This window comes from Mastomys coucha, unplaced genomic scaffold (genome assembly GCF_008632895.1).
Source record: "Mastomys coucha isolate ucsf_1 unplaced genomic scaffold, UCSF_Mcou_1 pScaffold22, whole genome shotgun sequence".
NCBI classification, from domain to species: Eukaryota; Metazoa; Chordata; class Mammalia; order Rodentia; family Muridae; genus Mastomys; species Mastomys coucha.
This window is the reverse complement of record NW_022196905.1, coordinates 164,627,239-164,641,438: the sequence shown is the minus strand read 5'-3', so window position 1 is coordinate 164,641,438 and position 14,200 is coordinate 164,627,239. Positions and strand designations below refer to the sequence as shown.

The 14,200-nt window shown below is 43.3% G+C and overlaps 1 protein-coding gene across 3 annotated transcripts in view; it reads left to right on the top strand.

Annotated features, from left to right (window-relative positions):
* Positions 1–233: 233 nt before the first annotated feature.
* Positions 234–14,200, top strand: part of Golga7 (golgin A7) — a 17,414-nt gene continuing 3,447 nt past the window's right edge. Inside the window, exons 1-5 of one of the 3 annotated variants that reach the window (XM_031339293.1) lie at positions 234–308; positions 519–651; positions 7,828–7,980; positions 12,399–12,500; positions 13,814–13,876. In XM_031339293.1, coding sequence (XP_031195153.1) covers positions 541–651; positions 7,828–7,980; positions 12,399–12,500; positions 13,814–13,861 — 414 coding nt within the window. In that variant the 5' untranslated portion in view covers positions 234–308; positions 519–540 and the 3' untranslated portion in view covers positions 13,862–13,876. Of the gene's footprint in view, positions 309–518; positions 652–7,827; positions 7,981–12,398; positions 12,501–13,808; positions 13,877–14,200 lie in introns of all 3 variants that reach the window. The other 2 variants (XM_031339295.1, XM_031339294.1) reach the window with 2 other exon arrangements.

Genomic DNA, 14,200 nt, shown 5'->3' with positions numbered 1-14,200 from the left:
ACTAACAGGGAATCCCGAGTCTCTAAGCCCGGCGTCTTTCCCGGAACTCCCAGATACACCGATCACATCCACCTCATCTTCTTCTTCCGCCCGGAAGGGCTTCATCCGCCTACACTAGGAAGACTTCGCTCCGAGCCACGGCGCACCTCACCGCAGCGCGCAGCCGCGGAGGCGCCGCTTTACGGCCGGAGGGGGCGGGGCGTAAACGTGTGGCGCAGAATGAGTTTAGGAGAGGCAAGGCTCTTTTGCGACGGGACGTAAGTGACGGCGAAGGTGGTACGACAGCTGCTGGAGGGCCGAGGAGGCGGGTTTGTGTTTCCAGGGCCGAACCAGGATGAGGGGGGGCGCGGGTCCTGGGCTTGGGTAGCCGGAGGCCCTCAGCCACAGCCATGAGTGGAGGGGATCGGCGAGGGGGAGGCCTTGGGCATCTTTGGGCGGTGGGTGGCTCCGAAGGGCTGGCGGGCCGGAGAGCCGGCTCTAGGCCGGCAGTCTGACCCGTGTCTTGCCCGAACTCGCAGAGCGGCGGGTCCTGTCCTCGCCATGAGGCCGCAGCAGGCGCCGGTGTCCGGGAAGGTGTTCATTCAGCGAGACTACAGCACTGGCACGCGCTGCCAGTTCCAGACCAAGTTCCCCGCGGAGCTGGAGAACAGGGTACGCAGCCTGGCTCCCTGCCCCTGCCCCTGCCCCCGGGGAGGGTAGAGTCCCTGGAGCGGGAGGGAGTGTCTCACGGTTCCAGATCCATAGCAAAAGATATACGGAGAAGGTATGGTCTAGGATTTGGAGAAAGACTACTAAGGCCACAGTACAGTGTTCACAGTACAGTGATCTTAGAGAACTTTGGGATGCACGCTGCCTCGCAGTCCACCTGAGTGTCCTTAACAGGACCCCGACACACACACACACACACACACACACACACACGGTTATTGACACCTTGTTAGGGCACGCGCGCGCACACACACTCAGCTGTTGACATCTTGATGAGGTGGGTAAATTCCTGGAACTTCAGGCTACCTCATACCTCCTGTGGTAACCTGTATCCTACTGCCTAAGACACACAAAAGACAGCAGCGTCATTCTCATGACTGATACCTGTGGTCACTGTGCTGGTCATACTGTTCAGCTGAAAGGGCTTATTACTGTGCTTGGTAGTCCAGACAGGCCTTCTTGGAACCTGAAAAACGTACATGGGCCCCCGGCAGGAACGACTAAGGAACTTGTAGCTTGAACCAACCCTGACTCCCAGTCATGATCGCTGGGAGCTTCCTGTTTGCCTTGCATATCAAAATGGTCACGGGGCATAGGTCCTTTGGGCAACCTTGTAAACAAAGACAGGTTTGCTTACCATTCCTTCAGATTTAACTGCACTGAAAATCTACGTGTATGCTTCTGTCTACCCAGTGTGATTCTTTTGTCCTTCAGCCATATTACTCAGATTCTATTTCCTGTTCATAAATCAGTTTCTAGAAACTGAGCCAGGAGGATGAGGAACTTTGAGGTAATTAAGCATGGTGTGGGTGTGGGGCTAAGAAATGCTGATTGTGGACTAGGTGGGTGGAGATGAGTGTGTGCTAGAGAAATGTGTACCAGCCTTTTAAAATCAGATTGTTGGTTTGTAGGCTGGGTGTGTAGCTCGGTGCACAGAGCCTGTTCTTTCCAGGTTGAAGGCCCAGGGATCTATCCCCAGCACTGAATATTTAGTCAGGCCTACTCCCAGCTACCAGGGAGTCTAAGGCAGGAAGATTGCATGTTCAAGGCCAGTCTGGGCAGCTTGAAAATACCATGCTTGCTCTAAAATAGCTTGGAAAAGGTGGGGATCCTGAAGCCATAATTCAGTGGTAGACCACTTATTTAGTGTGTGGGGGGCTCTGGTTTCGGTCCCCAGTACTGACTGATTGCTAGGGTTAGAAAATTCTTTATATCATTACCTTATCCTTAAGTTTCATTTATGGCCGTAGGCAAGCTAGTGGCACAGTGCCTTTTCTTGAACTGCACATTAAAGATCAAACAAGTTTTGAAAAGATACTGTGTAAATAGTGTGTGGTCATGGACACTTATTATCTGGCACCCAGATGCTAGAGGCAGGAGGACCATGAGTTGTAAGCCAGTATGGACCAAATAGCAAGACTCCTGTCTCAGGGAGAGTGAGGAGGGAGAGGGTAACAGGTTTTGATTGACTTTCTTGTGACATCCCACTTAAAGGACTATGTTGGTTTATAAGTCAGACACATATCTGCAACATCAGCCATTAGCCTTTCTTTGTGGATGGTAGAACCTTTCCTTAATGATCTTAGGTTAAAAAGCCAGATGTAGTCACACATACCTTTACAGGAAATTGATGTTGCTAAATTCTGCTGTCTGAAAGTGGTACTTCATTGCCCTGATAAACGGCAGAACTGGCTGTGGTATGTGTATAGTATGTGTCCCCTTTGACTGTTTACTGGTGTGTCAAACACTTTCTGAAAACCCCATGGAGAAGCTTTTATAGGTATGTGTTGATCAGAGGGTTCAGTTTTCTTGATTTTGTGTGGTGGGAAGTTGAAAGGCCTCTTTATTTCTCTGCTAACCTAGAAATATTGGTGAACATGCTGCCCTGCTGGTAGGCATGGCTTTCGTTCTGTGGGAATATCACACTTGCCAGTGTAATAGAGAAACTAATGCACAAATGTCTTATATGACATTGTATTTAAAAATACACACATGCTGTTTGAGAGCACAGAATTATGTCAGCTGAGCAGTGTACTCCCCGGCCTGTTACAGCGTGATACTTTAATGCCTGAGAGCTCAGCTGCCTCAGTCATTCTTCAAATGAACCTTTGTTGTCATTTTAGCCAAAATGCAAATGTTTTAGTCACCCTTAGTCTTCTGGGAGAAGAAAATCCAAATGAACTCTAGCAGAGACAAATTCTGCTTACTAGTCAGCAGAAATAACCTTTGACTTGACATTGTATTTATGATCACTTTAGGCTTCAGCAGTGCATATTTTAACAAAAACAAAACTTCTGAGAAAAGCATCCCTATTTTCATTTTAAATGGTGTTTATTGGATCATGTTTTTTTAATTTGGTTCCATTTTTGTGTATCTCCAAATTTCCAATACAGTTTCTGAATTACTATCCAATGATGGTTGGAGGTCTGATGACTAGCTTAATGTGCCTAGACATAACAGATTTTAAAAACTCCTGGAATTGTTCTTTGGAGCTTAAGTCCAATTGTGTCACTTGCTAACATTGAAATATCACAAAGGCAGTTTGTTATGCTAACGCTGTATTTACACAAGCATTAAGTGTGGGCCAGCAGGGGTGCAGTGCAGAAGAGTGAAAACTGTAGACAGTGTGTAGACAGTGTGTAGACAGTAGTGTAGACAGTGTGTAGACAATAGTGTAGACAGTGTAGACAGTGTGTAGACAGTGTATAGACAGTAGTGTAGACAGTGTGTAGATAGTAGTGTAGACAGTGTGTAGACAGTAGTGTAGACAGTGTGTAGACAGTAGTGTAGGCAGTGTGTAGACAGTAGTGTAGACAGTGTGTAGGCAGTATGTAGACAGTGTGTAGACAGTGTGTAGACAGTGTGTAGATAGTAGTGTAGACAGTGTATAGACAGTGTAGACAGTGTGTAGGCAGTATGTAGACAGTGTGTAGACAATAGTGTAGACAGTGTGTAGACAGTAGTGTAGACAGTGTGTAGATAGTAGTGTAGACAGTGTGTAGACAGTGTGTAGACAGTAGTGTAGACAGTAGTGTAGACAGTGTGTAGACAGTGTGTAGACAGTGTGTAGGCAGTAGTGTAGACAGTGTGTAGACAGTGTGTAGACAATAGTGTAGACAGTAGTGTAGACAGTGTGTAGATAGTAGTGTAGACAGTGTGTAGACAGTAGTGTAGACAGTAGTGTAGACAGTGTGTAGACAGTGTGTAGGCAGTAGTGTAGACAGTGTGTAGACAGTGTGTAGACAATAGTGTAGACAGTGTATAGACAGTAGTGTAGATAGTAGTGTAGACAGTGTGTAGGCAGTAGTGTAGACAGTGTGTAGGCAGTATGTAGACAGTGTGTAGACAGTGTGTAGGCAGTATGTAGACAGTGTGTAGACAGTGTGTAGATAGTAGTGTAGACAGTGTATAGACAGTAGTGTAGACAGTGTGTAGGCAGTATGTAGACAGTGTGTAGACAGTGTGTAGACAGTGTGTAGACAGTAGTGTAGACAGTGTGTAGACAATAGTGTAGACAGTGTGTAGACAGTAGTGTAGACAGTAGTGTAGACAGTGTGTAGACAATAGTGTAGACAGTGTGTAGGCAGTAGTGTAGACAGTGTGTAGACAGTAGTGTAGACAGTGTGTAGGCAGTAGTGTAGACAGTAGTGTAGACAATAGTGTAGACAGTAGTGTAGACAGTAGTGTAGACAGTGTGTAGACAATAGTGTAGACAGTGTGTAGATAGTAGTGTAGACAGTGTGTAGGCAGTAGTGTAGACAGTGTGTAGGCAGTAGTGTAGACAGTGTGTAGACAGTGTGTAGACAATAGTGTAGACAGTGTGTAGACAGTAGTGTAGACAGTGTGTAGGCAGTATGTAGACAGTGTGTTGGCAGTATGTAGACAGTGTGTAGACAGTGTGTAGACAATGTTTTGGAGGTCAGTAACGTGACCACTCACTGCTGCTGCCAAGTACTGGCTGCGCTTGTTATTCTTCTGCAAGGTGGACATTTAGGTTTATTTGTTCTGATATTACCACAAACGGGGGGATGCATTGAGCTGCTGGCTACCGTGGTACTAGGCAGTAGGAATTTTCAGTTCCATTACACTCTTGTGGGGCCACTGTCTGTATGCACACTCTGAGCTCAGACATTATGGAGCCCGTAATTGTTAATGCTGCTTGCCCTAACTACTCCCATCTATGCTCCCTCCCACATTCTTTTATATTAACTTTTAAAAAATCACATAGACTACATAAGTAGATGCACTAAGGTGGGGCCCAGAGCTTTGTATGTCCTAAGTAAATGCTTGACCACTGAAAACTCAATTTTCCTGTAATATGCTGTTAAAACAACTTTATTCCTTTTCATCTTCATTCTTTAAAAGGAACCACTGGCTACAGATTTGTTTATTAACCTGCCCTAGATTTGCCTCCATCTTGCAAACCGTGGGACTCTGAGAGTAATAATTGGTATTTCTAGTCTAAAGGGCAATTTCTAGATCTAGGAGAGCAGTTCTAATCTGGAAGAAATATGGTAATCCTGGATTGGATCTCACTGTGTTGAATTATATTGTATATAAAGAAATGTAAACAATTAAAGAATTTACTAGATCATAGCATTGCAGGTGATTGTAGTAACAGTGAAAGTTAGACTATTAAATGATCACTGGCTACCTGAAGGGTAAGTTTAGGCATCACTGGACTGCTTGTTTCAGGGTAGGAGCACTCTGGCTTCTGTCCTTAGTGACCTTTTTTTCTTTAAATGTGTGTGGAGTCGGGAGGGTATGTGTAGCTGTTTCGAGACAGGATTTGTCTCACTCTAGCTCTGGCTGTACTGGGATTCACTATGGACACCTGCCTGGCCTCACTCACAAAGATTCAACGGCCCCTAACTCCCAAGTGCTGGGTTAGAGGTATACAGCATATGTCCAGCTCTCAGTGACCAGTCTCTACCCCATCTTGGAGTAGAAGAAAAATAGTGGAAAGCTGGCCTGCTCCCAATGTCCTTGTCCACCTAGTCCTTGTCATGGTAACTAAGAGCAAAACAATAGTTACAACTGCTTCTGACCGAAGAGCTTTTAAGAGCTCAAGGACAGGATCATAAAGTACTATCTACTCTCAAATTTATTTCCTGGATTAGAGATTCTGCTTAGTGTAGAATGCTTGCCTAGTGTGTTTGATGCTCTGGGTCAGAAGGATGGTGTCAGATGAAACGCTCTACTGTGAATGGGCATTTAAAATTCTCAGATAAAAGAAATTTGAAGTCTACAAAACATTAGAAGAAGAAAGTAAAAACAAACCAGTAGGGGTGGAGATAGAACTCAGGTTTTAGAGTCCTTGACTAATGTGCAGGAAGCCATGGGTTCTGTCCCCCGCCACACATAAAATTAGATGTCACAGTTATGTCTTTAATCCTTAAAAGATGGAGAAGACAGAAGGATCAGGACATGAATGTCATCCTGTATTTAGCTGTATAATGAGCTTGAAGCCATCCTGGAGCACATGAGCCCCTGTCTCACAAAAAGAAAGACAAAGGCGTGGCTAGAGTAAGGAACAGGACGGTGGCAGCAGGTTGTGCTGCCACTTACCTCACGAGGTCTGAGAGGTGGCCGGGAGGCGGCTGCCTGCTCTGGGCAGCGTGTTGCATGTTTGCCACGAGACTAGTGGTACAGACTTCTGGGATGCAAGGCCTGTCCTTATCTAAAATACCACAAGACAAATAGCAAATGTGTTAGCATCAACGTCAAGTAATGGGGTCACTAGAGGTTAGGAGCGGCTTTCCCTTTGAAGCACTGAGTCAGTTTGAGATTTTTGCCCTTCTCAATAGTATGAACATCTAGTAACAAAATACTTGCTGCAAAAGAAGAGCCTGAGAAAACAACAGAGTTTACCATTTGACAACTCTGCTTAAAATAATCTTTTCTCAGTATTCAGATGCTTGTTTTAAGAATACATACTCTTGGGGCTGGAGAGATGGTTCAGGGGTTAAGAACACTGACTGCTCTTCCAAGGGTCCTGAGTTCAAATCCCAGCAACCACGTGGTGGCTCACAACCATCCATAGTGAGATCTGACGCCCTCTTCCGGGGTGTCTGAAGACAGCTACAGTGTACATACATATAATAAATAAATCTTTAAAAAAAAAAAAAAAGAATGCATACTCTGAATGGAAATGGGGATGCATACCTTAATCCCAGCATTTGGAAGGCCGAGGAATGGAAATCACAAGGATGAGGCCATCCTGGCCTATGTATTGAGACCCTGTTCAGAAAAATGAATGAATAAAGACTCTTCCAAGGTGGAAGGAACCTCTTCGTACGTGCCCTTACAGTTAAGGGGTGTGTATAAACGACTGGTCGTAGCATTGTAGGTGCTCAGAATACAAGACATATAGTTAGAAAGAATGTCATTAGAGTTTGAGTATAGAGAAGTAGTATTTTGAACCTTCCAATATCCAGTATTCCATAAGATGGATAAAGTTAAACTCTAAGCAATTATATTAGGTCTGGATTTAGTCATATGAAAAATTATTTTCCTTATCTTTGGGGTTTGTTTGGCTTTTAGACAAGTTCTCATGAGCCCAGCTGAATTCGCATTTATTATATAGCTAATGTCTTAATTACTTTTCTATTGCTGGGAAGAGACACCATGACCAGGGCAACTTATAAAAGAAAGCAGTTAGTTAGGGACCTTACAGTTTCAGAGGTTGAGTGGGTTCCATGACCAACATGGTCGAGAGCACGGCAGCAGCAGGCAGGCTGGCAGGTCTGGCACCAGAGCAATGGCTGAGAGCTTACACCTACTCTACAAGTTAAGACAGAAAAAAGCTAACGTGAGTGGCCAGAGTCTTCTGAAACCTTGAGGCCCACCACCAGTGACACCTCAACAAGGCCATACCTTCTAAATGTTAGCAAACAGTTCCACAACTGGTGACCAGGCATTGAAACATGAGTGTGTGGGGGCCATTGTCATTCAAACCACAGCTGAGAGTGAGCTCGCAATACTGACCTACCTGACTTGGTATCCTTGTGTCTTTTACATTTGGAATTTTGTCAAGACAACAAGATATGTCTGGTACCAAATAATGAGTTGACCATCTTTGTTTATAGAACTTATTTTAAAACTTTTTCTTCTCTACAGATTGATAGACAGCAGTTTGAAGAAACAGTTCGAACTCTAAATAACCTTTATGCAGAAGCAGAGAAGCTTGGGGGCCAGTCATATCTTGAAGGCTGTTTGGCTTGTTTAACAGCATATACCATCTTCTTATGCATGGAAACTCATTATGAGAAGGTACGGCTACATTTGTGTTCAGAAAAGTCTCTAAATATGAAAGAAGGTAAGTTTTTATATGTTAGGAGTTGCTTTAAACTTCAGAAACATTTATAATAATAATTCAGATTTTGTTATTGCTCTTATGTCCAGAGCACATAGGAGTGAGTCCTAAGTGTTCTTGAAATCAGTCAAAATGTGCGTGTCTGCTTAGGGTGACAGGTCAGGGTTCAGGCTCTATATGCAAAGTTAATGCAGAAAATCTGTATGTCTCCTTGTCTCTAGCTTTTTGAGAATCTTTTTATTTTTTTTCCCAAAATTTCCATTTCAGTCATACCCTCCAGCGTGAGTTCTTCTCCTCTCCAGCTGCCGGACAGCTGTCAGGTTGCTGGTTGTCAACTTGAAATGTTGAGAACTTCGCAACTCCCTATCCTGTTCAGTAGCCCTCTCTCTGACTGTAAATGGCTGTGCTGTTTTCTGTTGTCTACTTAGTTATCATCGTGTCTCTGTTGATGCTCCTCCATCTTGCTCCTGGACTGTTGAGTGCTGTCCTAACGCGTTTCTCCTTGCTCCTAGACTGTTGAGTGCTGTCCTAATGCGTTTCTCCTTGCTCTTTGCTTTGCCAGCTCACTTCCCACTGTCTTCAGAACACACAGCCTTACTTCCCCTGCTACTCCTAAGTCATGACCTCCTTCTTTCCCCAGTTATGACTGGCTGTGTCAGGCAAGATCCTCCTGAAGCTGATGTCAGGCTGCCCTTCTAGCTCCATCTCTCACACCCTTCCTTCATGTGTTTCGACAGATAGACAGACAGCCTGGATTAGAAGTGTAGATTGTATCTGTATAGCAGCAGGTACTCAGATTTCACGCAACGCACAGATATCAAGCAACACTGATTGTATGCAGGCTTTGGGTGTGTGGGAAAAGAGCCCTAGGGCGGGAATGGCACCCAGCTAGGGAGCTCCACAGACTGAGACTGCTCGGACTAGGAGCATGGCAGTTTGGGTGGAAGGAAGAGAATGGTTTCAAAGGATATGCTGATAATAGAAGCAGGATTCAGGGAGGAGCTGACTTTAAGAAGGAGGGGAAGTTGAATTCCCATAGATAAAAACATGGCCATCCAGCCACGCTCTTGAGGAAGCATGTTTCTGGTAGAGACACATCCTTTGGAGGGACAGCTGTAAGAGGGACTTGGTAACTGGGTACCAGACAAGTCATTCTGGCTACAGCATCTTGCATACATTAATTTCTTGGAGTTCTCTCAACAATAAAGTAGATCTTGGAATTAATGTATAGCCTCACATATAGTAAATGTTTAATAAACATTTTCTTGAGGTAGATTTTAAAAAATATTTTTATGCATTTATATATAGTATTGCACACATACACATGCCAGGGCATTGGTGGAGGCCAGAGAACAACCTCAGGTCAGGCCCCTGTCCTCTGCTGTGTCTGACTAAGACAGGCTCTCTTTCTGTTGTTCACCTCTGGCTGCATCGCCCCAGCCGGCTGGCACTTGAACTTCCCGTCTCCTGTAGGTGTGCTGGATCATAGATGCTCTGCTTCTGTTTCCAGCTTTTACATGAGCTCCAGGGGTCTCAACTCAGGTCATGAGGTTTGCACAGCAAACCATCTCCCCATCCCGTGTCCTCTAGTTCTTTATGAAAAGGCAAGATTGAATCATTTAGACACCAGTGTTTTAAACATTAAGTTTCTTATTCTATGAAGAGTAAACCAGATATAATGTTTACACTTATCATGTGGGTTAAATTTCTTGAAATTGTCAATAATCCTTTTAAAACTTGCTTGAACAATTATGCACTTTGTTGCTTACAATATGCTATTTATTGATTTTTTTCAATGAAGATAAAGAGGATAGTGTTATTTCTCCATCGTTGCTGTTAGAATTAGAGAACACTTGAGCTTGTAGGAGGTTTCCCTCACTGTCCGCTTTGTTTACCAACTAGAATGCATCCCTTCTGCCTGGGCTGTAATTAGAAGGACACTTAAGTATTTTCTGAAAACGTCAAGATCCAGTTCTCAGCTCAGCCTGGCTCATGCAGTCTTTCTGCAGCCTGTTCACAGAGTCACATTCCCAGGAAGAACAGTTGTCTACTCTGGAAGTTTGATAATGTTTCATTCTGTACATATTACACTAGTCGAGGTTGTACTGAGTGGTTGGAAATAAGGTAATTTTGTTAAATATTTTGGTTTGTTTAACATTGATTTAAAGTGTAAGAGCCGGTGAGGTGGCTCAGTGATATAGAAGCTCATGTGTAGGTCCAATGACCTGAGTTTGAGCCCTGGATTCCTGATAGTTGTGCTCTGTCCTTCACACACATGCCACACACTCATATACACATATGCATAAAATATTAATTTAAACATGAATAAAATGTCTCTTAAGGTCTTTGGGGATAGAAGTGTCAGGTGCAGTTTGGAATGGCTGCCCATTTGAACTCTTTCTGTTACTAGGAATGCAGAGTCCAGAAGCAACTTCTATTGCCTTCTCCAAAAAAAGGATTTAGAATTTCTCTTTTAGAGAGGAAGGTAGTAAAGGGAGAGAAAGGAGAGAGAGAACGAGAATGGCTCATTTGTTTCTGAACTAACAGCCAGATGCACAAAATAATTCTAAAATTTAAACAGAAACTTTGTCCAATAAAGCTATGCTTGAATCAAATAAAAGAAATGCTGGGGCCAGGCGGTGGTGGCGCTTGCCTTTAATCCCAGCACTTAGGAGGCAGAGGCAGGCGGATTTCTTGAGTTCCAGGCCAGCCTGGTCTACAGAGAGAGTCCCAGGACAGCCCGGGCTTCACAGAGAAACTCTGTCTTGAAAAAACCAAAAAAAGAAAAAAAAAGAAAAGAAAAAAGCAATGCTGTTTCCTTGCTAGTGACCTGTGTCTAAGGGGAAGCTGTTTTAAAGCAAGCCATTCCTAAAACCATCCATGCACACGTATCTGTGTCCCCTCTACTATTACTGGTCTGGGGCCGAGGGAGACGTGGTCTCCAGTTTCCTGTTCTGGTAACTGAGGGAAGGAAATTGGAGAGATGATTGAAAGTCTGGAGCTGAGCCCGCTATGGTCTCCTTCCTTCCATTTGTTAATTGAGGGTTATGGACAAACTGTGAAGTTAATGCCTGAGGGGTTTGCATGAACCAGGCATAGTTCATGTTCTTCAGAGCTGAAAATAAGATACTAGTACTCGCATTGCTTTAGGTAATTAGGTTTAAAAAATTGTCATTTTTAGAAATAGTGTTTTTAATTTACTGAAGGACCATGTAGATTGCTCTTCAATAATATCTATCCACACCAGACTCTAAATAGCATATACATATTTATTTATGTATTTCCTTTCAATAAGAAAACTATTCAAACTTCATAGAGCTTTGTATTTTAAGACAGTTTCCACTAAAATATCCCAGTTGTAGCATCTCCCTCTGGTGCATTTCCTGCTGTATCGTGCTTTTAGCCTGTGCTTGGTGCCTGGCACATCGGCACACTCAGTGGAGGCTTGGCTCTGGGTGCCACTTTGTTTTCCTACATTACTTTTCCTGTCTATGTTGTGAGCAAGTTTGTACCCTCATCATTTTCTCACAGTGAAAATCTGAGGAAGTAATGGGTGACTTAGAGACTACCTCCCAGTCCTTTAGAACAAGGCTCTGATGACTGTCCCTGGAGTAGAGCTTGCAGCTCCCTGACTGTAGAGAACGCCACTAAAGATAGAAGATGGATTTTCTCACACTGTCAGAACTGCCCTTAGGAAAGCTGACCATTGGGCTGTTTCTCAAAGTTCCTTTGTGTCCTCTCTTGAGTTTTGTCTACATTTGTTTTGACTTTTACAAGCTTAATACTAAATTTATAATTTGAAGTTCCTGTCTAGGAAGCAAGAGCAAACTACAGAGTATCAGTGTATGCCAACATAGAAATGATTCAAGACATCTGTGATCAGAAACCGCACCAGCACTGATGTCTGTGCCTTACAAAGAAAACCCTCCCAGCAGAGTGACAGAGCTCTCATTTGTTAGAGGCCAAGTCAGTACTTGAAATGGCTGAAAACACACAAAGGGAGAAAAATTAGTTCTTAACAGGAGACTGACAGTGAGCCTCACATGAGAAGAGGCCATCTTAACTGATGGCAACTTATGAATAGTAGGAGGTAAATGTGTGTGTTAGTGGCTTAGTTCCTGTAACAGGACAGAGGAGAAGGGGAAAGGGTGGCTTCTCACTGAAATGTGTGTACATTTGTACTGTACTGTAGTCCAGCACACTACACACTGTATCTTGTGTACAGCGGATAATATCCAGATAACCCAGACTCTGTTTTGCCTTACAAAAGTCAATATGACTTGCATTGAAAGCCAACTCACTGTCTGAATATTTTGAGATCTAGCTAACACATCAAATGAAATCTGTTAAAAGCTGTGGTGTTTCCTTCTGGCAGGTCTTGAAGAAAGTCTCCAAATACATTCAAGAACAGAATGAGAAGATATATGCTCCTCAAGGCCTCCTCCTAACAGACCCCATTGAGAGAGGACTTCGAGTTGTATCTTTTTAGTCCAGATCAGAAGGTCTAAATATTTCTAAAAAGAAAATCATGATGGTACTATTTGGCCTTGGCCAGAAAGAATTCAACTTTTACTCCTTCTTATGTGTGCCTTCAGAATTTTCATGTGAATTATATACCACAGGCATCCCTTTGCCAACATGTTCTTAAACCATGTCTTTCTGAACTTTGCATTGTACGGTCTCTGGGTTGTTCAGTATTCTGGTTACTATCTTCCTTGGTTCTGAGGGTGTCTTGTAATAATGAAGCTTGTAAGAGTAATATATCTCAGCTGCAGAAACTATGAACACGAAGCCCCTTTGAAGTGTGTGCTGAGACGTGTCATCCAAATGAACTGCAGTCCACAGGGTCATCTGGCAGGTTAAAGTCTGTTACAGCTGCCAGTGTATCATCTCATCATCTTCGGCATACTGTCCATAGTTTAGAGGCAGGCGACTTTGAGAAATTAAGTGGATTTAGTAAATAAAATTGTAAAAACTGCATTTACCTAATAAGTGAAGTAATGACTAAATGATTGTTAAGCTAGTCACATAATCCTAGGCCTTGTGGTGATAATTTCAGCATTTTTATTTTACTCTGCAGCAATGATTCTTTTTGTTTTTTGTTTTTTGTTTTTGTTTTTTTCAAGACAGGATTTCTCTGTGTGGCCTTGGCTGTCCTGGAACTCACTCTGTAGACCAGACTGGCCTCGAACTCAGAAATCCGCCTGCCTCTGCCTCCCAAGTGCTGGGATTAAAGGTGTGCACCGCCACCACCCAGCAGCAATGATTCTCTTAAGGGTCATGAACCCTCTTCCACAAAAACATTTTCATATAATTTGAGGGCATTTTTGAGTCTCTCAATCTCTATGAATTCTCAGTTGTGAATCTCTTACTAGTTACAAATACAAAATACTTTCCAGGGGCTGGAGAGACGGCTCAGTGGTTAGGAGCACTGGCTGCTCTTGCAGACTCAGGTTCAATTCCCAGCATCCACATGACAGTTCACAGCCATAATTCCAATTCTATCTGATGCTCTCTCCTGACTTCTACAATGGATGCTGCACACACTGTGTGTGTATACATCCATGCAGACAGAACATTTACAAGTAAAAAAGAAATACTTGCAGATTTTTTTTTTAAACTAGTGTTTTAGAAATAACTGCTCTCATCATTGCAGGTAATTTATTAAACTTTCTGCAAAGCAAGAAAAGTGAATCTGCACACAGCAAACCATGAATTACTGTCTTGCTATAGTCTGTCTGCTTCATGTGTTACATTCTAGTGTGTTTTCTTAACGGCCATGCTGTTTAGATTGAAATCACCATCTATGAAGACAGAGGTGTGAGCAGTGGAAGATAAACTGCAGAATTACAGGTGAGTATGAGATCCATGGTTTATAGATCAGTTTTTAAATGTTAGTTATGCACAACTTTTTACCCCTGCCTATAAATACCGGGTTAAATCATGTATGGAATTCTATTGATTGTGTAAGCTCAAGCTAATCATGGATTCACTTTGTATTTTAAATGTGTATGTAGCCCAAATCTACTTGGTTATACACTTTAATTTTTAGTTTTCCCCTCTGTGTTACACCGGCCGATCTGGGCCTCCCTCAACCCGCAGGAGAAACGGGGTCCTAGTCAGGTCGACAAGGCGTAGGCAAAGAAATGACGGCAGAGACGACACATGAAGTATAAG